Source organism: Gasterosteus aculeatus, chromosome 2 (assembly GCF_964276395.1).
Source record: "Gasterosteus aculeatus chromosome 2, fGasAcu3.hap1.1, whole genome shotgun sequence".
NCBI lineage: Eukaryota > Metazoa > Chordata > Actinopteri > Perciformes > Gasterosteidae > Gasterosteus > Gasterosteus aculeatus.
Genome location: NC_135689.1, coordinates 19,442,766 through 19,468,315, shown reverse-complemented (window position 1 = coordinate 19,468,315; position 25,550 = coordinate 19,442,766). Strand labels below are relative to the sequence as shown.

The window sequence follows — 25,550 nt, the reverse complement described above, 5'->3', positions numbered from 1 at the left end:
TAAATTCTCATGGAAACCTGGCTGGTAATTGTTTTATTGATATTTCCACTTAATGTCAACAAAGTAAGAAGTCATCTGATTTGGGGTTGATCTGAGTGTGTGGTATTTTGTTATACTACTCGTTTTTATTAAAATATAACTTCATAGCCACAAAGTCACATAAACAGTCACCAGACATTTGTCACATAATTGATTTCACACTTTCCACACACATTTTTAAGCGCACACGTAGGACATGACTGGTGTCTCTGAACACTGCAGGATGACAAGATGAAGGTATTTCTAAAGCTCCTACATTCATTACATGGCAGTGTCAACATTAAAGTACAGTATGAATCTTTGCTAACAGAGAGCACAAACAAAAAGACATTTAAATGAAGTTATTACAGCATGACTATGAGTGAGGATATCAGACACATCTGACATTAACTCTGCTTTCTAAGGCAACTTTAGACTACTAGTAAAGAAGGATGTGCATGTTTCCAGTCTTTCACCGTCACATACTTATTCTATTACTTTTCTCATTTAAGTTGTAACAATTCATTCCAAAAACAATTTCCAAAATATGAAACTTCTTTAAATTACCATTCTCATACCAACTTAAATGATTTTCTTTTCAAAAATGTACATGTAGCCATCCATTAAATGAGGTGATAGGTCTAGAATATTTCGCTGGTCGTAATGTACCTTAGACAAACCTCAAAACTGAGAACAATAAATAATGATTCTTAATGATAAAGATCATCTGATATTCCATCCAGCCCCACTCATGTGATGTACAACACAACCTCACCTGTGACAAGTCTCACAGTGTCACAGATCACACATTGATTTCAGTGATATTAAGTCGTTTAAATTGTACATATACATTCATTTCATTACTTTTTGGTTTAAAAAGTACTGAAAGCCCTGCTGAGACTGAAGTGTCTGACATAAGATTAATTTTGTACAACAATGGATGTTTTAGAGATGCCTCCCGTTTCAATGTTATTGCCTCTAAAATTAGGTCTAAAAGCAAAATTGTTTCATGTGACGTCATAAGTGCATTTACGCATACATTCTGGGAAATCATGTTTAAAGATTAAACTCATATACACATTAGGCATCTCTCTTGCTTGTATTTCCTAATCTACTACAGACTACGATCTCTTAACACTGTGGTGGTTTTTCTACTCACACTTTTAAAAAAATCTGTAACGTTAAATAATGCAAAATTGCGAGATCAAGATGCTCCCACATGACTTTGAATGATATTTGTCAGATGTGGACTTAAACATCTGTCTCAATTCACACAAAAAATATGAGCACATCCCAGGGCTTCATGATTTTTTTTCACAAAAGTACAGGAAGAAGGCTGTGTTGTGGTTATCCCATTGAATATGGCTTTGAGATCACAGTGTTCTTTCTATGCTGCAGCACTGGACTGCAATAATGACAGCAGAAGAGGGTGCAGTGTCTGTATTTATTTAGGGTTTATGATTTTTTTTTGGGGGGGGGGGGGTTGAAAATAATCAGCCCTAAGAGTCATAACATCAAAGCTTTATCACAACCTCTCCCTTTCAGAAGTTGTACGTTTAGAATTGTTTGCCTTTGAACACTTTGTTCCTGAACTTTACTGTGGCACATTTATTACATGTCTTCATGTGCAAAGAAAAGCAACATATTCTGGAGAGTTCTTCTGATGGATCGTGGGGGATTTAAGTCAGAGTCTAAATATTTGTTTTAACTAGTTCTCCTTCTCTGTTGGACGATTTTGGTGAGCTGTGTATTGCAGTTAGATTGGAGGTGCAGTGGAGGAAACAGCTGTTGTGCGTTACAGGGATACGGGTAGGAGAGCTGCAAGTGATTTGTAGATGTTTCCATCGCCGATATGGTTGGGTGTAAATCAGTGGCTGTCCCCTTTGCCTCCTCTCTGTCATTGTAAAGTTGAAATTTTGTGAAAAGGAATTCCTTGTGTTGACTGGCCCAGTGACAATTGCCTTATTGTCCATGGGGAAACATTCAGAGACCCAGGCTCTGAACCAGGGAGACGCTGCGGAAGCAGAGGGCCAGAAAGCCCGTCCCCAGCAGGTCCCCCAGAGCGGTCAGGTAGGGGATGGAGAAGTTGTCAGGGTCCAGGCTCCGCCTCCACATCGCGCGGATGATGAGGTCGGCAAAGTAAAGGAGGATGGCCACCTGTTTGGAGGAGAACACTGAGCTGAGAAGTCTGCTATCAGAGGAAAAAACAAAATGTGGATATATTGGGGAAAATTGGCTTAGAGCAGGTGGCAACGATTGGGTCTGAAAAGTGAAGCTCCTGCAGGAGAGCCTTAAAACATGCACTTTCATTACTGAGCAGCAGGGGGAGACAAAAAAAGGTGATTGTATAGAAGCCTAATGAGAAAATGACTCCCTCTGACATTTTAAACATTGTAAACTGAATTTTTTGGTCTCAATCTTTTGTCTAGTTTTGTTTTGGTAATTATGGTGAATTTATAGAAAAAGCAAAGTATGCTTTAGGGTGGGGCTACCTTATGAGTGACAGGCGAGCATGACGCACTTTGGACCGGGCTTGGTTTTGGCTGTGTTCACTTTTACTTCAACTTTTCTTCTGTTTTTTTTATTTCAGTAATTGTGAACTTTTTGATTGGTTGTGCTACTTCTTGTTGTAAAAGCTAAGATAGCGAAACAGTGGTCTACAAACCAATGGCTGACTACAGGGGGACTGCACTGTACAGTTTTTAGGTAGAATCCCAAGAATTTTAAATGAACATATTCTTATGAGGGGCCGACTTAACAATTGAGACACTCTCATGCACACTACTCAGACACTCTAACGTTCGCTATTGAAATGCTCTTGTGCACACTACTGAGAGACTGGTGACATACTCTTACATTCACTAGTGAGATTACTCGTATGAATACATGTGAAACACTTGCATATGTCTCTAAACTTTTTATATCTTTGTAATCACATGCAAGTAATTCAGTTATGAATGTATGTAAGTGTCCAACAATATATATATATATATATATATATATATATATATGTATATATACAATCTTTTCATATGTGCATGTATGAGTGTTTAAGATAGATTCGTATAATGCTTCAATTGTAAACATGTAAGCATGTCATATGTATGTGTATGACACAAAAGTATATATGTATGTGTGTGTGTTTCTCATATGTACGTGTAAGTGTTTCAGATGAGTGTGTATAATGTTTTATATATGCGCGTGCACAAGTTTACAGAGTATGTGAGTGTCTCACTAGTGTGTGTGTGAGAGCATTTCAACAGTGAACGGAAGAGTGTTTCATTAGTGTGCGCGAGAGTGTCTCAATAGTTAAGTCCTAAATTAATTATTTGTAGGGGGGGGGGGCGCATGGCAATGTCTCACAGAATGTGGCTCTAAAACCGAATAGATTACCTGGAGCAGAGCGGCACACAGGTAGCAGACGGTGAAGGCCACCGTGATGGGAGCCTCCTCTCCTTGCAGCAGAGAGATGGCGAAGAGGAAGACCATGTGACCAGGGACCACCAGCATCAGAAGCACCCGCGCCGACTTTGAGTTCAACCCTGGAGACACAGAGGGGTGAGTACTTCGCAGGCAGTGCTACTTTGCCTTAGTACTAAGATCCTTTGAGGCATAAATTGAGATTAGATTCAAGGTGATAATTTCACAGGAACATAAATCAGACTTTAGAGACCCTAGCTCAATAAAACTACTAATGCATTTTGTACCAGCATTTATTAAGCAAAATGAACATGGCTCATCAACAATGACCATCGTTTGTTTCTTCGGATTATTCATGTATTTATTTCTAGATAAGTTTACACACAGGCCAACAAAAATGAACTTCTGAGCTACAAACTTCTTCTCGACGTATCGGTAGATACCAATCAGCCCGATCACGTTACCTGAGGAGAAGAAGGAGATGCAGGGATTGGGCCAGTGCTGCCTCATCTTGTAGGGCAGCACCCCGGGGATGCTCCAGAAGTGCAGGTAGGTTGAGATCCTGCTGGCCTGGATGGCCACCAAGTTACCACCCACTCCTACACAGGACCAGGGGAGACAGAGGGGGGTCTGGTGAGCACTTGACTCGTCCCTTTCCCGCACCGATTTATTCACAAGAGCCGGTATTGATTTGGTGTTCTCATAAATCACCCTCATTTGTGCCATCCTGCACACATAATTAGGCCAAGTGACAACAGAAGAGATCAATAAGCCAAGCCGCAAAGGAACAGTTGAGTCATTTGAATAGAAAAAACACAAATAAAAGCTCTACCCCGGATCTAGGAGTCATATGGAAATGTGATCCTAGTTGTACACATTTTCAGAGACTCTTCATAAATTCGGACTTTGTGTCAAAGTGTCTGATCGTGATCATGATTAAACAGACCCTAGATGTGACATTCTACAACGCAACCAAAAAAAGGCTCACCAGTGATAAGGGGGGGTTGACATTTTGTCCCTTTGTCCTTTTTATTATTATGTATTTTTATTGTTAAAAGACTGAGGCCAGTGCAAAATCCCACATCCTCAGCAACTGATGATCTGTGCAGACTAATAATACTGTAGACAGACGAGAGAGGTAGCGGCAAATTACAACAAAAAAGTCGGTAGGAAGAAAAGAAACAGTACACAGTAAAATCGCCAGTGTTAATACAACACTTAAAGAGTCAATTTTAACACTTCCTCAGTGAACATATGGTCCCTATCTACAGAGTGTTAAATGTACACTGAACACAGAGTTAAATTTCCAGAGTCAATTTTACTCTGGTAAGAGTTAAAATTTTACACTAGGTGCAGTGTAGTGTAATAATATTAACTCTAAGAAGTGTCAATCAAGTTTTACACTATGTAAGAAGTAACACCCATAGTGTTATTCACATGTAACACTAAAGAGTTATAAAAGAAATAACCTTTCCAGTGTTAAACCTACTTTACACTATGTTGATTATGAAATCACTCCAAAGAGTGTTGATTTTTAACCAACTCCTACCAGTGTTGCATATCTATGCAGGGGGAAAAACACACAGACAATTGTATCCATACTGTAATACATATTTATTCCAAGTAAACATGAAATATTGGCATCAAAAGTAAACCTAAAACATGTAAAGCTCACATCTTATCACAGTGGCAAAGATCTTGGTTGGTGCTGGATGACAGGAATGTTTTGATCAACATGATGGTATCTGCAAAGACAGCAAACTGAAATCAACATTATGATCTACAACCCCATACAAGCTGACAACCTGAAAATACCCTATTTCAGCTTTAAAAATCAAGTACATCAACTTATTACTTACCACCAGAGCACCACAGTACATTAAAGAACAATCTGAAAGAAAAAAGGAAAATATACATATTAAGTAACTACGTAACTACGTAGACCCCTCCGCCGTAGCCTGACGTGCACCTCCGAAAAAATCTAACTGCGAGTCGAGTTGACGTAGATCGCAAGTGCTGTGATTGGTCCGCTCACAACGTAATTTGCGGCAGTTGCTGACATTCGAAAGTATCGAAAGTGCACTTGCTCATCCAGGTCCCTCAGTGGGTGAACCAGTGTTGTAAATTCACGTCTTCTCCGTAGCCTGCGCTTCAATATGAGCTTCGGCTCACCAAGGATTCGGCACCCGCAGAAACACACCGCCACACCCGCCGCCGCCGTAACGTGGAAGCATAAATTAAGCAGCAGCTACAGCCATAGACATAAAGAATAGACATCGACCGCTGCTGCCTAGTGGTGCTGACGAGCCGCGGGGCCGCCAGCTTGGACCGGTCACCCGCTCCACTCAGTGCCAGCTGGCGCAACGAAGTGTCAGCGCGTCACTCGCTGAATACAAAAGCGGATGTTCACGGCATTTTGTAGGCATGACACCGAAAACATGATTCGGCGTATTTTAATATTCATAGTAGGCATAACAGTAATAATATTCTGGTATATAATATAATAAAAAATATTTGTTTGCACCTCAGCAGCCAATGCAGCGTCTACTCTTTATATATCTATGGCTACAGCAGCAGCTAACGGGAACCGAGCCTCTCGGAGCCGCGGCTCGGTTCACGTTAACTGGGTCGACTCGGTGCATTCCGCCGTCTGCCGGTGAACTAGCGGGTCCTATGAGCCCGTCCGCATGTCCGCGACATGTCCCGCTATGCTCGACCAAATTGTGACGCTAAAGCGATTTGCTCCGGCTCAAATAGAAATAATAAATATGACTGCTTCAACGAATTTTTTCCTTCATTTTACTGAAATAAATGTGCAAGCATGACACATAACACACCAGGACAGCTCGTCCTCGCTGACATTAACGTTACCTCGTGTCGTTTTTGTTCAGTTTGGTGTTGCGTGGTCAGACATTTGGCTGCTACATTTAAGCTAACCGCCGACCCGATATCACGTTAGCCATTTGAAATTCGGTATTTGAAGACACGAACCCAACATTGACTAGTGTGGTGAATGAATACGTCCCTTTATTCTTATACAGATTCTACTGGAATGAAAAAAAACAACGGGAATAGTTTATAGTAGAAAGACTTACCACAGTATTTCGATGCGAGGAAGATGGCGATGCCAGAATCCACATTCTCAGTTTGACCGGGAAAGTTGGTGGGCGGGGCTCTCCAGAGTATTCTTTGTGATACTCTGGAAGGTATCTTGCTCTAATCAGTGTTGAATCAGGGCCTGAGAGAGTCAATAACACTGACAGAGTAAAACCTCTGTTAACTCCGATTATTTTCACCAACACTGGAAGTTTTCTGGTTCAATTTTACTCTGTCCATTGTTGGAAGAACTCCGGAAGAATTAAAATAGTTTGACACTGCCTTTTTGACACTGGCAAATTTACTGTGTAAAATTTGAGAAAAAGACCAACGCGACAAAGAAAGCAAGAGACAGGGGCGGGTGAGAAAAATGCTAAGTAGTCATATCATGATCTTCCGGACCTTTGCTTCTAGAAATTTTCTGGACCGCTTCATATTTTAGTTGAATACTCCTGACCTACATGCTCCCCCTTGGATGTGTCTTCAGCAAACCTGGTATGTCCTTTCACTGTTACGCTGACGACACACAGCTCTACATCAAGACTGCAGCTACGTCATGTCTCACCGCTTGTCTTGGGGAGATAAAGGCATGGATGAGCAACTCCAGCTAAGCAGTTCCAAAACCGAAGCCCTTCTTGTTGGCACGCCACACCAGGTTCAGTCATCCTCCATTATCCATCTCACCTTTGACAGTCAGTTCATACAAATCTCGTTCACAGCTACCAATCTAGGAGTTCGGTTTGACCCTCACCTGACCATATGAGATATCTGTGCAAAACCTCCTTCTATGATCTCAAAAACATCTCCAAACTCCGCCCCACTTTGACCCTGTCAGATGTAGAGACGCTTGTCCATTTATTATCTTGCCTTTATCTCCTCAAGAATGGACCACTGTAATTTACTTATGAACATATAACACACATCCTACACCAGCTCCCTGTCTCATTGAGGATTTTTTCTACTACTCACTCATAAATGCATAAATGGACATGCACCTCCCTATCTGCAAGAACTACTCATTCCCCAAACCTCCACCCGCACCCTCAGATCTGCTAGCAGCTCGCTCCTCCGGGTCCCCAGCACCAAGCTCCACACCACGGCCGACTGGGCCTTTTGCTCAGCAGTCTCCTTGACCACCTGAGGGCAGTACGGTACTGGACTCTTTTAAAAACTGACCTCAAAACCTTATTCAGGAATGCATTTTTTTCAAGTTTTTTTTACTAGCTTTTACTTATATATATATTTTTGTATATATATTTTTTATATGTGTGTATATATATGTGTGCAGACTGTCATGCCAAATTTGTAATTTTCGACTTTGGGTTATACAAAATAAATATTGAAAATAATTGAATTAATGTTGTATTGATTTTCCCTGACACACGAGTTTCTCCTATATGACCCCTACATGCTGCTGCCTGTGCCCTTTACCAACCTGAACACATTCAAGCTTGAAGCTCTTCCTCACACGGCCAGTACACACCATGTGGAAAAAAAAATTCTCTTAATTCTCCCTGCAGCTTTTTGATTCTTACTTGATTGTCTTACACCAAATGCACAAAGGAAAATCCACAGTGGAAAATCCCAGTGATGGAGCCTTTGAGCTATAGAGGTGCTCGGCACTCCAAGCTTTCAAGGATTATGTGACGGGACTGTAGAGTTTGGGTTGTCTCGTGGAGTGACTGGACGGACCTTTGTGCGACTGGGACAGGCTGTCCTGCCTTTCCAGAAGGCCTGAGGGATGTGACCAAAGACTGAACACTGAGACTAGAAAATGTTGACATTTGCTGACAAGGGACACTTTATAAGAACATATCTGTTCAAAGATACATGCATGAAAACCATTTGCCTTTTCTTTTCTGAAGGTGTTTTGCCATAAAAAACGAATGTTTGAATACTGTTATATTAATGTGCCGTGCAACCAAATAAAGGAACCAAAATGCCAACGTATCTCTTGGTTTCATTACTTCCTGTGGCTCACCGTTGATGACGGGCGTGAAGACCGCCATGCCCTTAAAGTTGGGATCGCTCACTGTCCTGTCCAGTATAAGGCCTCCGAAACTGGGAAGCACAAACACAGAGGGGAAAACGAATGTCACGGCATCCTGATGTCACAATGGAACAAATCTAATCTGGTTAGAGGTTTACACGGCTGCTGCATTTACTCACTGAACACTTCCTTTATATTGCATACTTCATTTTTATTAACTCTTTCGTTGAAATTTCAACTCCACGGTCTACAAAGGTTAAAAATCATGCTGGAGGTAAATACCTGCTAATGGACATGGCTACTATCACAGGCTGCCACCCCGAGCGGAGAACCTCCCGGATCTGAGGGCTCCGTCGGGCCACCACCACCCAGATTGGGATCAGAGCCAGAAAGACTAGACACACCAGGGGGGACAGGTACCATACATCTGTGGAACAGGGACAGACACTGTCTCATACACTACAGAAACAAAGGGTTGCACGACAAGGAGAGGTGGAGGAAACACCGGAGTATCCTTTTACGGAAGTCTTTGCGGCTCTAGTGATGTAAAAGAGGCAGAATACCATGGCGATGTTCTACAAATGTAGCCGCTCCTTTGGAATAATTTATTTGAGATCCAACTTCCTATAGGGCGTCAACACAACACTGTGGATGGTGGTTCTATCTGATGGTGGTTGCCTCTGCAGTGGTCCTGCTGTGCGCCTGGCTTACTACTCACAATTACTTGAATCATTTCTGTCATAGGAATTGCATGTATTATATATTGTTCATTCTGTACACAAGGCATCCATTGTAGTCTGTCCATCCCGGGAGTGGGATCCCTCCTCTGACGTTCTCCCTAAGGTTTCTTCCCTAAGGTTTCTTCCCTTTTTTCCCCTCTTGGAAGGGTTTTTTCATTTTTTGGGGAGTTTTTCCTGTGCCGATGGTGGGTTTCGGGACAGAGGATGTTGTATGTGTACAGACTGTAAAGCCCTCTGAGGCAAATTTTTAATTTGCAATTATGGGCTATACAAAATAAAATGAATTGAATTGAATTGAATTGAACACAAACGTGTTCATCTATGCCAGGAGTCTCAAACTCCGGTCTGCTGGCCCGCGGCCGGGGGGCGGGGTGGTGGGGGGTACGGCCGACAGCGCCACCCCCTCGCCAGCTGTACCGCTCGCCGGTTTGGTCCGCGTTCGGTCGGAGTCTTGCTGCATATCTGGCCCGAACCTCAAATGAGTTTGAGACTACTAGAGAGATTGATGCAACAAACTATTTTAACATAGTTAACATAACTTTCAGAAACAGAGAGCCACCACTGTGTCCCTAAAATACTTTAAAAAGGTTCAGGCTAAATATGGGGACCTTCAAATACAGCCTTCAAATGACCGAGAGTTGGGAGCAAAGTGCACGAGGACAGCAGGAAGAGTCGTTAGTTCAACACGTTCCACCCGGTGGAATTCTGCCTCCAAGATGATCAAATGTGTGTAGTTTTGTGTTTAAAATAATTTTAACAATGAAACAACACTGTTGAAAATACACACTTTCTAAAGTGATTACTCATTACTTTTAAGATTTAATCTTTAGAATAAAAACAAACATTAACAACAACATTCACTAATTGCAATTAACACATTTCAAAATGTGCAAAATGTAGTTCATTTTTTTTAATCTATTGACTATATGTAAAGATGCAAGGAGAGAAATCCAGGAAACATGTTAGCATATTGAAAAGCATCAAGCCATCTGAGAAAATAAATGTGGCTTTTGCAGGTATCAAGTGTGATCAGCACTGTCAAAATGTTGTTTCTCATTGGACTCTATGGGGGGAAATATACAGAGGCATGACTGGGGGGACGGGGGTGGGCTCCCATCATGCCTCTGCGTCCCTGTATCACCTCACCGATATACTCGTAGAGTGTGCTGCTGACCCCGGCCAGCAGGGACAGGGTGATCAAATCGCCCAGGCTGGCAGCGATGGGCGTGGCCACGTTGTCGGGGTTGATGCCCACCTTCCTGGAGCCGATGATCACTCCGATCATCACCAGGCCTACAGAAGGGGGCGGTGTCATTGGGAAATAACTGGTAATACACAACGACAAAAAGGATTTTGGCCTCATCATTTACTAAACATTGACCACTTTTAGACAAGCTGTGTTTAGAGCTGAGCAAAATAGCAAAAAAGCAGTATTTTTTATATTTCTCTGAGAAAAAGGAGAGAGGGAGAGAGACACTGCAAAGAGGGGAGTGAGCTAAGCAATGCGTAAATGAATAAAACATATTTAACAGAACCACTCAACAAGCTTCTTCTACACACTCAGACAGAGGAGGCGAGGGGGAATTATGGATTATGCAGTGAGAGCTGAGGGTGATGTGGACGCGCGAGGATGCTGCTCGGCGAATATGCTGCACTTGACTGATGGTGTTTAACATCCGGGGTATAAAATAAAGGAACAGTTCCACGTTTTGCAAATATACATTTATTAGTATATTGTCGGTGTCCCCCGTCGCTTACCCAAGGAAAGCGCAGCAACGAAGGCCGTGGTGATGCTGCTGGCACAGAGGACAGCTGCCTGGTCCAGTTCAACCCCCCCCCTGGAAAACGACCCCAAACACACAGCTGCTACGGCTGCCAGGAAACCCACCACCGTCGCCTGGACCTGCAGAAAAACACAAGACGCAACGAGAGCACGGCAATAAACGTGACAGGCAGAGCGGAGTACCCTCAGCAGTCATCCTCATCATCTTCTTTATTTATTGAACATTTAATCATGTTTGGTTACCTGTATTAGTGCCAGATTGCTGCACACCATGGTCCATTGTTTATCGGGGTCGTCCATTTGGCCTGTGTTGGCCTACAGACAAAGGGAGACACCACAACAACAATAATGTTTCCAATTGATTGGCTGGGTAACACTTGATTGAACACGTGATTACAGCCCCGAAACGATGGGGAAGATGGACGACGCAAACGAACAAGCTGGGCGGGGCCACCGTTGGAATCACAGCCAATCACTGGAGGTTGTGACAGAAATACAACGCCTACAGACACAGAAAGACTCTGTTTTGTGAACAGAGGCATATAATCCGGCCTAGATAGACGAAGCGAGAATAGAGGGAATCTCTGTTTGGCGAAAAATGGCACTATCTACTGCGTATTTCACTTTTATTATCGTATTCAATTATTTTTCTATTTCTATTTTCTAATTTTTCTAATTATTCTAATTGAGCGCGCTGATTTTTTTTTTTTTTTAAGAGCGGTTCAACCCCCACCGTATACAGGAATAAGCATATTTTATGCATATTTATTTATATTTAGGATGGACGTAGTAATAAATAACTTAAAATAATAATAAATACCACTGCAAGTACTTTTCGCTCACCCAGTTCAAAGTTTTTTGCCCTGCACAATTAAAAAAATCAACATAATTATTTTATAGCTGGCTAGCCAGCTATGATATTTCCTGATATTTTGTTCCTCCAATATCTGTGCAGTTTTCCTGTTTTGTCACACAGTAACGCCATTACCGTAAGTTAAAGTAGCGTGAGTATGTACTGGGAAAGGGAAAATGTATAACTAGGTTGTTCTTATACAGAAAGTTGTTACCCATTTCATTCCCTAATCTCTCAATGTATCCCCTTGAGCCCAAATGTTGACTATATGACTATAAAAGCATTTAACACCTGGTCCGTCTTACCGCAGTGGAGAGGCGAGCAGCCAAGGTCATCTCCAGGTTTCCTTTGAGTCCGACCAGCGCAGGCACCAGGATGAACACCTCTGTTATCACCTTAAACACCTTCCAGTGCTGAAAGACACACACATTTGCAATTATTAGCATTACACAAACAGAAATTTACACTAAATTACTCCAGAATCCCCCCCCCCCGCCCCCCCGTGGCTGCATCACGTTGCGATCAACATTGACGCCTTCTCAAGATGTCACCACCTTATCTGAGTAGGCAGTATGTGAAATTGTCATTATTGTCATTAGCCTAAAAAACCAAAGCGTTTTTTAGGCTAATGCCAGGGGCCGCGGAGCAATCAGCTAACGGCCTGACGTCGGTAGTCCTCCGGGGGGGAGAGGGAGCATATTTATGGGGTTCCAGGTGTAGCCTCTAGAAACCTTCACTGGCTGCTTCAGGCTATTAACATTTGAGATATCAGAGTGGAGTTGTGGCTGAGACACCACATGTACAACTGAACTGTCTCAATAGTAGTCATTTTACAATTGTTTATAAAATCAATAAACAGCTCGGTCATTGTTAGACGACAGCCGAAGGGATCCCAGGTTTAAGATTTGGCCAGTGCGTTCCAGTGTTACTGGGAATATATAAAGACATAGGAGGCAGCTTTTAGCGTCAAAAAGGGCAAAGGCAAAGTACGTTTCAATCCAGTTCATTGGTTGCAAAACAAACGCCATGCAACGTTTGTAATCAGAGATGGCGATGGTAAATCGCAGAACTCAAACCTTCAAAACGACAGGTAAATTGATGTACTACGTCCACTTCTTATATCCGGTTTACGCTAGAGCTGGGCGACCCAAAACCACAATGCCTCTGGCCACAATATCTCCAGCATGGAGGCATGAACAGCATCTCCACCTTACAGATGGACCCTGTGGACCTTGTCCCTAACTGATGCACATCACATATTCTAGACTAACCCAGTAAGCTACTCTTCCTGTTTTCACATGTCTGAGCATCGCCCGACGCAGGGCCGCAGAGGTTCAGCGGGTTTAGAACAGGCACAGTTCACAGAGTCTGCCTGCTGTTTTCTCACTACAACTCCAGTTGGCAACTCCAAGATGTTTTGGATCCCTAAATAGATGCATATAAACGAACGGCAAGGCTGCCAAGAGCATTCTGAAGTGGAGCAGAGAGAAAAAGGGAGCGAGGGAATTAAAGATGAGAGGAGAGACTGGCATATAAGGCCGGAAATAGAGGAAGGAAGGAAAGAAAGAGTGGAAAGGAAACAGTGTCAGAAAATACGTTTAGTTATAAAGAAGCACAGATTTGATCAGTGAAACTGACGTAATGACGTAAGCAAATATCTTTCAGCAAGAAGTTGAAAGCAAATTAACTTTTGTAGAAACACAACCCAATGTCAAGCAGCTCTGACCAAGGAATTGATTCTATTTAGGAGGTTTAAATTCACTTTGACCTCCCAAAGCAAAGAATTCATGTGCTAATCATCACACAGATTTCTTATAGGAAATATGTCTGTCAGAGGCATGCAATCACTAAGTGATAACTGCATTTTTTTTACAATAGTTCTGTTCACCGGGTTCAACATCACCAGTTGTACAGCTTTTCCATGGTTGAGTACCATGGTTTCATTCAAAAGAGAGAGCTGGAGGAGGTATCACCATCTCAGCAGCCAGTGCATTTTAGATGGAGCTGCAGTTTTTTGTATGCTGACCAGTGTATCGTTAGCTTTGTTGCGACTAACGTGGCAAGTACTGTTGGGATACACACCTGTCACAAAGGATGGGCAACAAAAAAGGACGAGTGCTAGCCGAGCCAGGGTTGCCACGTTCAAAAAACGAGAATGTAGTGATTATTATTTATATTATTTTTATTTTGACTTCAGCCCCCCTTTCTCCGGTTACCTATTGTGCTCTTGTGCGTTTGCTTCAACAAACGTTAACATGACCAATGAGCAGGTTTCGGCTTCCTGAATTGTTAATATAGCAGCAACTAGGGAGGGAGGGGGGGGGGGGGGGGGTGGTGATGAGGTTTAAGGGGGTTAATCAAGGCCATGAGAGATTGCTTTTTGTATGTGTGTGTATTTGTTCTGGACTAGCTAAGGCCTGTGATGTTGGGTAGCTATCTTTGGACGTGGCCCACTTCTGCTTTAATACTGAATATTTGAACTGAATATTTGTTGCTCTTATTGCTGATAAAGTTATTTATCATCCAGACATTATTGTATCATTACCATGTGTGCATAGTTAGGTTCAGAACAGTTCAAGCTATATTTTAGGCCAACACACATGTTGCAAACAGTGTACTTTTCTTTGAAACAGATAAATGCAGATATGCTCCCATGTGATTTCAGGATATCAAGTTTCTATACGCTCTCTCTGGCCTCTGTTCCTTCTTCCTCCAACCACTTATAAAATTAACTGTCCACTTTCATCCCAAGGCTTCCCCAGAACTAAATCTGATTTTGGAAGCTCAGAGAGATGGACGGTACACACTCCAGGGCTCCATCTGGTGAACAGAAAGCTGCAGGACATTTAAAACTACTGTGAATGCTGTGGCTCCTCCATCGATCTGTCTGTTTGAGAGGAAACACTGACCACCCTTCTGCACCTGTACAATTACTCCCAAAAGAATTTTCCTGTACCTCGCCCCAATAAAAAGGTGTTGAAAGGAGCTCAATACAAAATCCGGATCAAATTGATTGTCTCCACACTCTCTCAAAATGGAGTCAGCAGAGCTGACTGTGCTAACAATGCAAACGGCTTCTTGGTTAGATACTTATTGTACTAGCGTCTAGAAATCTCAGCCCATCTTTAATCATCCATCTATTATTCTCTTTCAAAATTCTCTCTCAAAACTATTCAACAAAGGTTTTTCTTAGATTTTCATACTTGTATAAGATCCATAACAATACCAGCGGAGACCAGTCCGAGTCCTGACACCAGGTACGGCACTATAACCTGGGCAGCGATGAGCCAGGAGCTCTCTGGTATGAATCCATGTTCTGACCGGGTCAACTTCCATGTCACGCCACGTAACTTCTTGCCCTGGTAGCGTAGCTCCAGCTCCAGACGAGTCACCACCATGTTGGAGTTAGTCCAGCAGCAAGTTCAACGTTTCGTTCCCATAGTACGTGCGAATGGGTCCAAGTGTAAAGGGGAAAAATTATTCTCATGTGTCCAAAAACCCCCCCAAAACTTCCCCTTCCTAAACGAAGTGAGCAGGAGAGTACTGTAGAAGAAACCAAACAATGTGGTCGTCCTTAGTTTAAAAAGGGGAGGGTCAAGCGCTTGAAGACCAGAGACACAGTATTTCTGAATGCACGCTTGATCCACTCTCAAAGAATATAATATATATCTTCTTACCTCTGAGGAAAATTGGATGAAAAGTATTCAGCTACTGCCATGTCCTAAAATGTTCCAATGTAAAACAAGTAGAAGATTGTCACTGAATTACCCATTTGTTTGATTGCTTATCTTATTCTCCAAGTCAAAATGAAATACTTTAACTGGAATATGGAGCGACATCTTTGGCCCAAGGGTGAGTCAGCAGGGATGAGCTATCTATTTGTCAGCATCACCAGTGAACACAATCAGAACCATTTGTTACTCATCTGCCTCCGATCTTTGTCAACAAGTGCAGATTCACCTACGCCTGAAGTCAAACAGTGTATTTAACGGATCCGCCTTATTAGCTAAAGCTTACTAAGATGGCTTCAGAATCCACAGGGGAATGAACAGTAGAGTTCAGCTTTCAAAAGTCCAGTTTCTTGGATTGACTCCAGAATCCATTTGCTTTAGTTCAAAGTGTTTGTTGGAACTAGTCCTCAGTCTGTTTGACCTCCAGCTTGAGTGCACAGCTGTATCCTGAAAATGATAGTCAGACTCACGGTGACAGCTGAATGATAAGAAGAAGAGGTCTGGAGAGTTGGAGTCCTTTGTCTTTGTCAGTCCAGCTCTTTTTTTTCCCCAAAGAAAAATCAGCTCGGTGATGTCGACACGAGACTCAAGCAGGTTCACTGACGAGACGCAGCAGCCAGCGTCCTGCAGGCTGGAGTGCTCCTTTCCTCCCGTCGGCGTCAGGGTAGTCCTGCTCCCTCCGCTCAGTGGTGACGTAGCAGAGAAAGAGGCAGGGCTGTCTGCGACCTCATAAAGGGAAACAACCATCTTACACCCCCCTGCCTCCCTTTCTCGCTGCGTGTCTGCCTACCTCGCTCTACCTCCATGTGACATTCCTCTCACTGCATCAGCCTCTCTTTGTACATCGTGACTCATTCATTCCCTCCGTTTCTTCAATCTCTAGCTCGCCTCCACCTGCTACATTTACATTGTAATCCTGTCATAAAGGGTACTATCTATTTATTTTACGTTAGAACAATATGTTAGGCCAAACAAATACTCACCTGCAACAGTGTCTCTATAATTATTAAGTTAATTATTTTCCTTTTTTTACCACGTCATCATTACAATGACTTATATTTTTACCTTCACACAAGCAGACATCAAGATTCAAACTGCCACTAGTTTAAGAAAGAACCATTTAATCCCGCAAAACAAATTCTAATTCCATTCATGTAACTCAGATAATCTCATAGCTTCATGTGGATGCATCATATGTGTGAGGGTTGGGTAGGAAGGCAGCACTCAAACGCAGACTTTAACGAAAAATACTTTAATAGTCAAAAAGTCCACAGAGTAAAAGGCCAACGGGCAAAAACACACACACGAACCGGGGCGACCGGGTAGCCTCAGGGGGTCGGCCCGGCGGATGGTCATTTGGCTGGAGAGCCTCCGGGGGTCGGCCCGGCTCGGGGACACGGAACACCTCCGCGGTCATCGCCGGCGGCTCAGGGACACGGAACACCTCCACGGTCGTCGTCGGCGGCTCAGGGACACGGAACACCTCCACGGGCGGCGGCTCGGGGGCACGGAACACCTCCGCAGTGGCACCTCCGGGCTGGTACTGGCGGCGTCGGGGTCATGAGTCTCGGGGCCGGTACTGGCGGCGTCAGAGGAGCCAGTCGGGGAACGGCAAAGGGAGACGGCTGTGGCGGCCCAGCGGGAACAGGAGATGGCTGCGGTGGCCTGGGGGAAACGGGAAATGGCTGCGGCGGCCCAGCGGAAACGGGAGAGCGCTGCGGCGGCCCAGCGAGAACGGGAGATGGCTGTGGCGGCCCAGCGTAAACGGGAGATGGCTGCGGCGGCCCAGCGGGAACGGGAGATGGCTGCGACGGCCCAGCGGGAACGGGAGATCGCTTCTTCCGCTTGCTCCTCCTTCTAGGGTTAAGGAGGTCACGGAGCTCGAGGCAGGCGAGCTGATAGATTTTATTTTTACATGCATACGGGTCCATCTGGTTTACATCCTTCGATCGTCTGCAAGCTCAATAGTAGCTTCGCCCAGTTTTCTCACTTCTGCAATCGATTGGTTACCACGCCCCCAGGCAGACCATTACCTGACGCCCCCATTCCCTCTCTGGCTCCCTCTTGTCACCGAATGTGGAGTCCTTCACTTTCCTAACTTATCCTCTAATAACTAGGGGTGGGAATCTCTTGGCACCTCACGATTCGATTCGATTCCGATTCAGACGCCAACGATTCGATTCTGAACAGATTATCGATTCTAAACCGATTATCGATTCTGAACTGATAAAACGATTATCGATGCATCTCAATTTTCTAATTTTTTTTTAAATCTGAGTTTGCTACTCAGAGGTTGCTAATCACTTCCTTCTTTATTTGATAATTAATTACCTTCTCTAATTTTTTATAAGAGAAAAATCTTTGTCACAAATATGATTTTCTATAATAATGCAAGAACCAACGCAGCTTGCATTTCAACAGAATATGGAAGTAGCCTATGTAAAAAAAATATTAAACAGATTCAATTTTCTTTTAAATTAAGAAAAAGCTGCTCTTAGTCTCTATGGATTTGTAAAATACCGGAAAAAAGTCCAAATCTGTGAATATCTTGCCAACTTTCAATACGGATCGACTTTTTGGAAAATCTAAATAATGAGGTAAGATATTCACATTCAGACTGACGGACCGGTCTGCGAGCCGGACGCATTGCTCTTAATGTGCCGGTAATCATGGTAAATGATGGTTGTCATCTACGGTCCACTACGATTACCGAAGGGGGGCGTTTGTTTTTTGACAATGTTTTATCTCTTAATTATCCCCTTACATTAGTGCGGAAATGGGCTTCTATAATTGTGTGAATGCATCACTCCAGCCAATCCAAAGACGGGGTTTGTAACCAATCAGGTGTAGAGACCATGGTGACTGGCTCCGCCCCCTTACTGTCAAAAAGAAAACCAGCGAGGAAGTTCACGCTTCGCGAGCGAGCAAATATCTCGCGCGAGACGGGCTTTTGCTCGACCGAGACAGACTTTTAAAAAAAAAAAGCTTATTCCGATTATTAACTTTTCTGAATCGAGACTGGAGAGAATCGAGAGAAATCAAAAAATCGATTTCAATTTCGATTTCCCCCACCCCTAATAACACAATACATTCAATGATTATACCTTTCGCCTAAAGCTTCGCCATGTGAACATAATATGGCCATAATATACCGTCACCATTATCATCTAAAATCTATAACACACACTAATAATAACATATTAAATACCATTATGTGTCTAATAGTGGAACGAGCTCTCTGAAGACACCAGGGGCCTCATTTATAAACGTTGGGTACGCACAAAAGAAGGCGTACGCCGCTCTCTACGCAATAATTGGTATTTATGAAAAGAAAACTTGACGGAAAAATGTGCGGTCCTTCACGCAAGCTCGGACCCATGCGTACGCACAAAAACGGGTGAAATGAGAACCGTCGGCAAATGCAAGAAACACGCAAACGGGTGTGAAAATGTGTAAAACTAGACTGTTGTAAGAGAAATGCCAATACTGCCTCTCATAAATAACACGAACACCCGTTTGATCGATCTGCAGCGTAAAACAAACAGAAATACAAATTAACACATTTTCAGGTGAAATATGTTCTGCAATAATATTGGCATGTTATGCAATTCATCCTCAAAACACAGCTGTTGCTTGTCAGATGCAATCAAACGGACGGTAATAAAATGCCATGATGCCATTACAATGCGTAATGACACGGAATGGCTGATCTTGCGCTCTTAGACGTGGCACATGGAAGGATTCGCGCTGTAGTGCAGCGCACCATCGGCCTGTTTAAGGGCAGATGGCGCTGCCTCGACCGCACTGGAGGGAGGTTATTGTCTACTCCTGAAAAGGTGTGCAAAATCGTGCTGCATGTGCTGTGCTACATAATGTGGCACAGCTTCCAAACGTGCCTCGACCCCCTGACGCCGATGTTGGCCCAGACCCTGTCCCCTGTCCCCGATCCCTAATCATTGCCGCCAGTCTCTCATCAAGAGGGGACAGCTCCGGTGTCCCCTCTCCCACCCGTGGCAGACACACTTTGGCGATGGCGCGCTAAATGCTTTTTTGCATCCACTTTGATGACAGACCATTTCTTCTTTATTTCGGCCACGGTCCGAGGTTGTGAGGCTGCAGCGTTGCTCTGCAACCTTTTGCCACTCAAGTGCCTTTTTGGCATTAGCAATGCCCATACTGTGCCCTCCAAAAAGCATTTTACTTCTCCTTTCCACCTCGCAATGATCATTTCGACTTAACACTGAGTGAAGTTACGTTTCTTCGTTTTCCTCTCAGTGTTTGCCATGATTTCGCAATCGTTGAATATTAATTTGTGGGCGTTCCACAGACTATATATGGGCAACTATGGGCGTGACATGAAGCCGCAAAAGCTGCGCTGCATTTAGAAGTGATTGTGATTTATTAAGGGAAAACTGCGTGGGACGTGTGTGTGCGCGGTTTTATAAGTGTGAATATTTCTGTGCGTACGCACGTCCTAAGTTTCATCCGTACGCCACTTCTAGCGCAAATCCTACGCAAGGTTTTATAAATGAAGCCCCAGGACCGCAGAGAGCCTTCACATCTTCCGCCGCAAACTAAAGACACACCTCTTCAGACTCTACCTCGACTAAAAGACTAACAAATTGTAGCACTTAAATTGTACTTATAACGCCACTCATCTATAGCAAATTGTAAATTGGCTTATTTGAGGAAATTGCACTTTCTTGTTTCTTGTTCTTCTGAGTTTGTATCCCTATGGTTGAATGCACTTATTGTAAGTCGCTTTGGATAAAAGCGTCAGCTAAATGACATGTAATGTAATAGTATAAACATAGCATTCAACTGATTTTGCAGAGCCCAAAACCAGTTGGCCACAGAACCCCCCCATCTGCACACACACAACATGACCCTGTACGGGAACTCACACTCGCCACAGACCTACAGCGGAGGAATGTCTTCACACCCTATTAACTATTAACTATGGAATGGCCAGCATAGTACAAACCTGCAGTTTGAAGATAAATCAGCACTTTTTTTCCAAAATAGCACTCACTATATTGTTTGAAGTTCCTGTTATTTAGTTTGAACTCAAAATGATGTTTATTAAGTTATTTGATTTTGTTACCCATCCTACTTTGTAAAGATCCAGCTTCATAATCCCTCACAATACACTATGTTTAATTCATAATACAAAAATGATTCTACTACTATCTGATATCACACAAACAATCATTTCTATCACAACTAATGCCTTTTCTACTTTAATTCCTAATACCACAAACTTCACAGTTTACGGCTGGGCGCGCGCCTGACTACTGACTATATATTGCATGAATAAATTAGACCAGATGCCTATATTTGGAAGAATCGTTACCTTAATCGAGCGAGAGATCTGCGGTCTTGGCCATTAGTTAATTTACTTATTTTTGTGTAGGTAATATGTTGTTAAATATGTTTAAATTCAAATAACTTACCTATACAAGTAGTTATGTCCCGTTGTATTAATTTGTTGTAGCACTAATATATATGTAAATACACACACACACACACACACACACACACACACACACACACACACACACACACACACACACACACACACACACACACACACACACACACACACACAATAGATACTAACAAACAAAGTCACTCAATTGCCTGTCAACAGATTATCTGATCACGGACCAGCTAGTTGGAGTATTTCACAAATTACTGATCTCACTGATCCAGTGAGGGGCTGTTTCCTGGGCTAAAATACCTTGTTTATGACAGGGGCAGGAGGAGGAAGGACAAACCAGTTTGAACTAATAGAAAGGCAACAGTAATTTAAATAACGACAGAGGTATGAAGAAGGGCATTGTTGGATACACGATGCGACAGCAGTAGAAGATCACAACTGGTCCTACGCACCACCAAACGGAGGATAGAGACGGGATTGGTTTGTCGCCACGACAACAGAAGATTGGGAAAACGTCGCTTGCTGTTTTCAGAAGATGTAATGATCACAAATGCAGAAATTGACCAAGGAATGGGCACATGATATCAATAAAATGATATCAATAAACCATCTGGTTGGAATCCTAACAACAACTTTACTATTAACATATTAAGGTACCAAACATCTACAAAACAGGCCGTCCCCATGAGGCCGTAGCGTGGCTGCGCTCTCACCTGTACGTCGTCCAGCACCATGCCGGCCATCACCATGCCCATCCCGGCCAGCAGGTAGGGGAAAAGCACTTGGAGGCAGATAGCAACGGACGACTCCTCCTCCACCTTGGCCACTGCAACCTTCGGCTTCCCCTCCGCTGTCTTTTTAAGAGGAGGCTGGAGCGCCGGGGATAAGAAGAGGTCATCCTGGTCGTCTATGGCGCCTCCTAGGGGGGCATTGGGACTCCCACCCGGGCTCTTCCCCTTGGAGCGGGACTTTTTGTTTTTTTTCCTCTGGCGGGTCTGTTGCTGAGGTGGTTTATCCTCTCCGGGCATGATGGCGGTGGTGGTTTTGGCTCAATCTGCGGATACAGAAAAAAAAGGAGTTAAATGTTATATCTATAGTATCAAAAGATATTACTGTCAATTAAACTGTCAATATATTTATGGAAAGCAATAACGTTTTCCTTTAACCTCAGAAGAGTTGATACAACCAGAACATTTGATTATTTCCTTTACTTTCAATAAGTTGATGATATATGTTTACCTATATATCTTGTCGCAGCTTAGGAAATGCTTTTTTTTGTTTAAAGCTTTTGTTAAATGAGTTGATGCAGTGAGGCCGCAGCAGTTCACTGCACTGTTTGAATTCCATGTTCATTATTTATCTGCATTATTGAATGTTTTGGTCCATTTTTTATTTGTAACTTTCCTGATGTTCTTGCTTTTTGTCAGTCACTGGCTCTGCATGTGAGAGAGAAAACTGTGTTCACATCAACCTTTTAGAAAAAAACGAAACAAATTGAATCCATTATTAGCCTGGTAACTTCCCAGCATACAGTAGGAGATCAATATATCATGTTTTATATGCCAATTAAAATGACAGTAGACTTTAAAATGTTTTTGCAAAACCAGAACCATAAAGCGAAGGAAGCTGTCCTTGCATTTGAAATATGCAGACGCTCAGCTTTCAGACCACGTGATCAGCTCCAGATGATAACGGGCTTTTCTCGTAGTACCATTGACACTTCGTTCTTATGGCAACTTTATGCGCCTGTTAAAAATGCCAACATCTGGTGAAGTTCCTTGTGTGAGCTGAACCTCGCCGGGTTGTGTAGAGTGCAATGTGTATTACTGACGCCCTCAACAGAACAACACAATACAGTACGGAATAAATCACCCCACGCGCTCATTTTCACCATTTAGAATACTTACACGCGCGTGCTCTCAGTGACGTGTATCAGAGGAGAAGCTCTGACAGGAGTAACGATGTGATAGCGTGTTGGATTTGTTCTTGCTGAGCGGTCCACCGGGAGCATATCCGTTTAGCGTTACGTGACGGGTGTGCTAATAAACTACTCGGTCCAACGGAACCAAAAAGAGCAGAAAAAACTGCTCACAACAAAAAAAATCCAAATGTTTAAACACACAATGACGACGGAAGCCTCCCGGAAATGTCCAGATGTGTCTGCAACTGCATCAGATTCGCGTCGCAACGCTAAAAGTCCAACAAGCATCTCCTGTTGACGTCCATGCCTCCACTGCACGCAGCCATGTCGGCATACCATAATGCCACTGCCCTGGTAACCACGGTTACACAACCGGACGCTTTCCAATTGGATTACCTCATGGACTAGCCCCGCCCCCTGTGGAGTAAGCGAGCAGCTGCAGACATTTGGAAATGTAAATGATTCACAAATGTCACGTGTAGGGTTTTTATCATTATGATATCTGGGGTATTTTTGTATTCACTATTATTGACTTTACTTAGTAAAACTTAGCCTCTTCACTCTGCCATGTTAGGACTTAAAAACAAAGTTTTACATATCTCATCCTCCTAAAGGCCGTTTAAAAACAAGAAAGACACGATCAGAGCTTGTGAAGACAATCGGCATGATAACAGTCAACAACAAACGAAAATCGGCGCAGGTTGCAACTGGGAGCAAGCACGAGTGAAAATACCAATGGACGTCACTCTCCAGAGTCCAAGGCGTGTATGACTAAAGCTCCCCTTCCTGCGTAGTACCCGTGGCTGCTGACACAAAATCTGTGTCGGGCGTTGCTGATAATGAAGACACATGCTCAGTCAACACATTCTGTGTTAATAGTAGTTCTTGGGCACCTGTTCAAAGCCTGTAATGAGCACAGTTGAGATACGCTTCTGTTTGTATCGTCCTTACCTTTGTCTCCAGAGCTGGTGAGGGTGAGCGTGTGCATGATCGAGGTGAACCCCCGAGCTCCCGAGAGTACCTCCCTGTATGCTTGCTATGCTACATACATCTATATTTAGTTTGTTTGTTTCTGTTTGCTCGTGCATTTTTAAACATACGTCTGTGCGTTAAGATCTGTGTGTGTGTGTGTGTGTGTGTGTGTGTGTGTGTGTGTGCGCGTGCACGGTTGGAGCGAGTGCATCATGGGGCACCATCTTCAATTTCATGGCGTTGGCAGATAAGTGATACCCCCTCCTGTCTCTTTCCATCTCTGGAGGCCTGGGGACAGAGACAACACCTTCACTTTTTCATTCATGCAAGGAATATATTTCACAACGCTGCAAAGAATGTTTATTACGAACACGTGTTGGTGTGTCAAAATAGTGTAACACTAATCTTGATTTCAGGACACTCTAGCTGTGAAGAGGAGATAACTCAACGGAATGGTTACAGTCTATTCCCATTAAGACGACCAGATTTGGATAATTACTCTCATCTAACTTTCACGTGCAACATAGAGCATTGTGATGATGTTTTTTTTGTAACGCTACACCCCTCGGTGCACATGCTGTGACATTTAACAGTCGAGTCGCAGTCATGGTAATACTTTATCGGTCTGCGTCTAAATACAGTCCTCCCTGGCCTATGAGTCATGCGGGTGACATAGTGAGAATGTCTCCATTTAGATCCAGAGTGAAAACGTCTCACATGTGTAGCAGCATGTGTAGCAGCTCTGGATGTCAGTCATAACTGTAATGTGTAATGTTGAATCACTTTGTATGTGCGTCTCTTTTGGGAGGACTTCCAGTACAGTTTCAGTTACATATTTTTTTCCCAAGTCTAGGGGTATTATATTTGGATGCGTAATCTCCTTTTATTTAACAGTGTGTAGCATTAAGGGGAACGATGGATGATAAAATAATACTACAACGGAGTGACATGTTAGGTAAATGTGTGTTCCAGAGAAAAATAAAGCTGTCACATTTACTGAGGTTAGTTGGTCAGTGAAGGTCTCACGTTGTAATCTGTTAAACCTTTTAATCGTCCTATCAATCTATGGGCATAGGTGGCACATTTTAGGGTGGCTGGGAGTGGCAGAGTAAGAACTTGGTTGTGCTATTGCAACATCAGCACACAGCTGCAAAGCTCTGCCGTAGCTACAACCACAGTATCATGCCATACTCATCATACCAAGGACGTCAGTAAAAAAAATTCTGCTTAAAAGGCCAAACTAACATGTTCTTTGTCTCTGACAATAGGCTGTGTTGGTCAATACATTATCATGAATATGCATACTTTCACTATTTACTTTATTTTTCACTTGCTTTCCCAGCTAGGAGCATACAGTGACCATACATGAAAGCTAGAAAAAAAGGGGTACGCAGTTGGTTGCAACCTGCCACCTCACTGGCACTAAATCATACACACTGCTCTTTTAACTCTCCTACCTCTTTTCTGAGTCAGTAAATCTGACTCATAGCTTCTCAAAGTCCCGTCAGCAGTCGGGAGAAACATTTTGAGAGGTCCCTGAACAAAATGAAACGCACGTTCAATAATTTCTGCGTCCGTCAGGTGAG

The 25,550-nt window shown here is 43.2% G+C and overlaps 1 protein-coding gene and 1 long non-coding RNA gene across 4 annotated transcripts; both read right to left on the bottom strand.

The window, feature by feature from the left end:
* Positions 1-79: 79 nt before the first annotated feature.
* On the bottom strand, positions 80-24,145 carry LOC120828802 (solute carrier family 41 member 1). 2 transcript variants are annotated; one of them, XM_040192403.2, is made up of 11 exons: positions 23,944-24,145; positions 21,785-22,125; positions 12,206-12,313; positions 11,291-11,362; positions 11,023-11,167; positions 10,411-10,557; positions 8,807-8,951; positions 8,516-8,595; positions 3,903-4,037; positions 3,412-3,560; positions 80-2,175 (listed from the first exon to the last, which is right to left on the bottom strand). In XM_040192403.2, the coding sequence occupies exons 2-11, from the start codon at positions 22,097-22,099 to the stop codon at positions 2,002-2,004; spliced, it is 1,470 nt and encodes a 489-aa protein (XP_040048337.1). In that variant the 5' UTR covers positions 22,100-22,125; positions 23,944-24,145; the 3' UTR covers positions 80-2,001. The 2 variants fall into 2 exon arrangements, with proteins under 2 accessions (XP_040048337.1, XP_040048335.1); XM_040192401.2 differs by lacking the exon at positions 23,944-24,145 and adding an exon at positions 22,979-23,366.
* Positions 5,034-6,736, bottom strand: LOC144389423 (uncharacterized). 2 transcript variants are annotated; one of them, XR_013453461.1, is made up of 3 exons: positions 6,534-6,736; positions 5,298-5,329; positions 5,034-5,183 (listed from the first exon to the last, which is right to left on the bottom strand). It is a non-coding gene; the product is annotated as an uncharacterized LOC144389423 (long non-coding RNA). The 2 variants fall into 2 exon arrangements; XR_013453460.1 differs by lacking the exon at positions 6,534-6,736 and having other exon boundaries at positions 5,298-5,435.
* Positions 24,146-25,550: the final 1,405 nt, after the last annotated feature.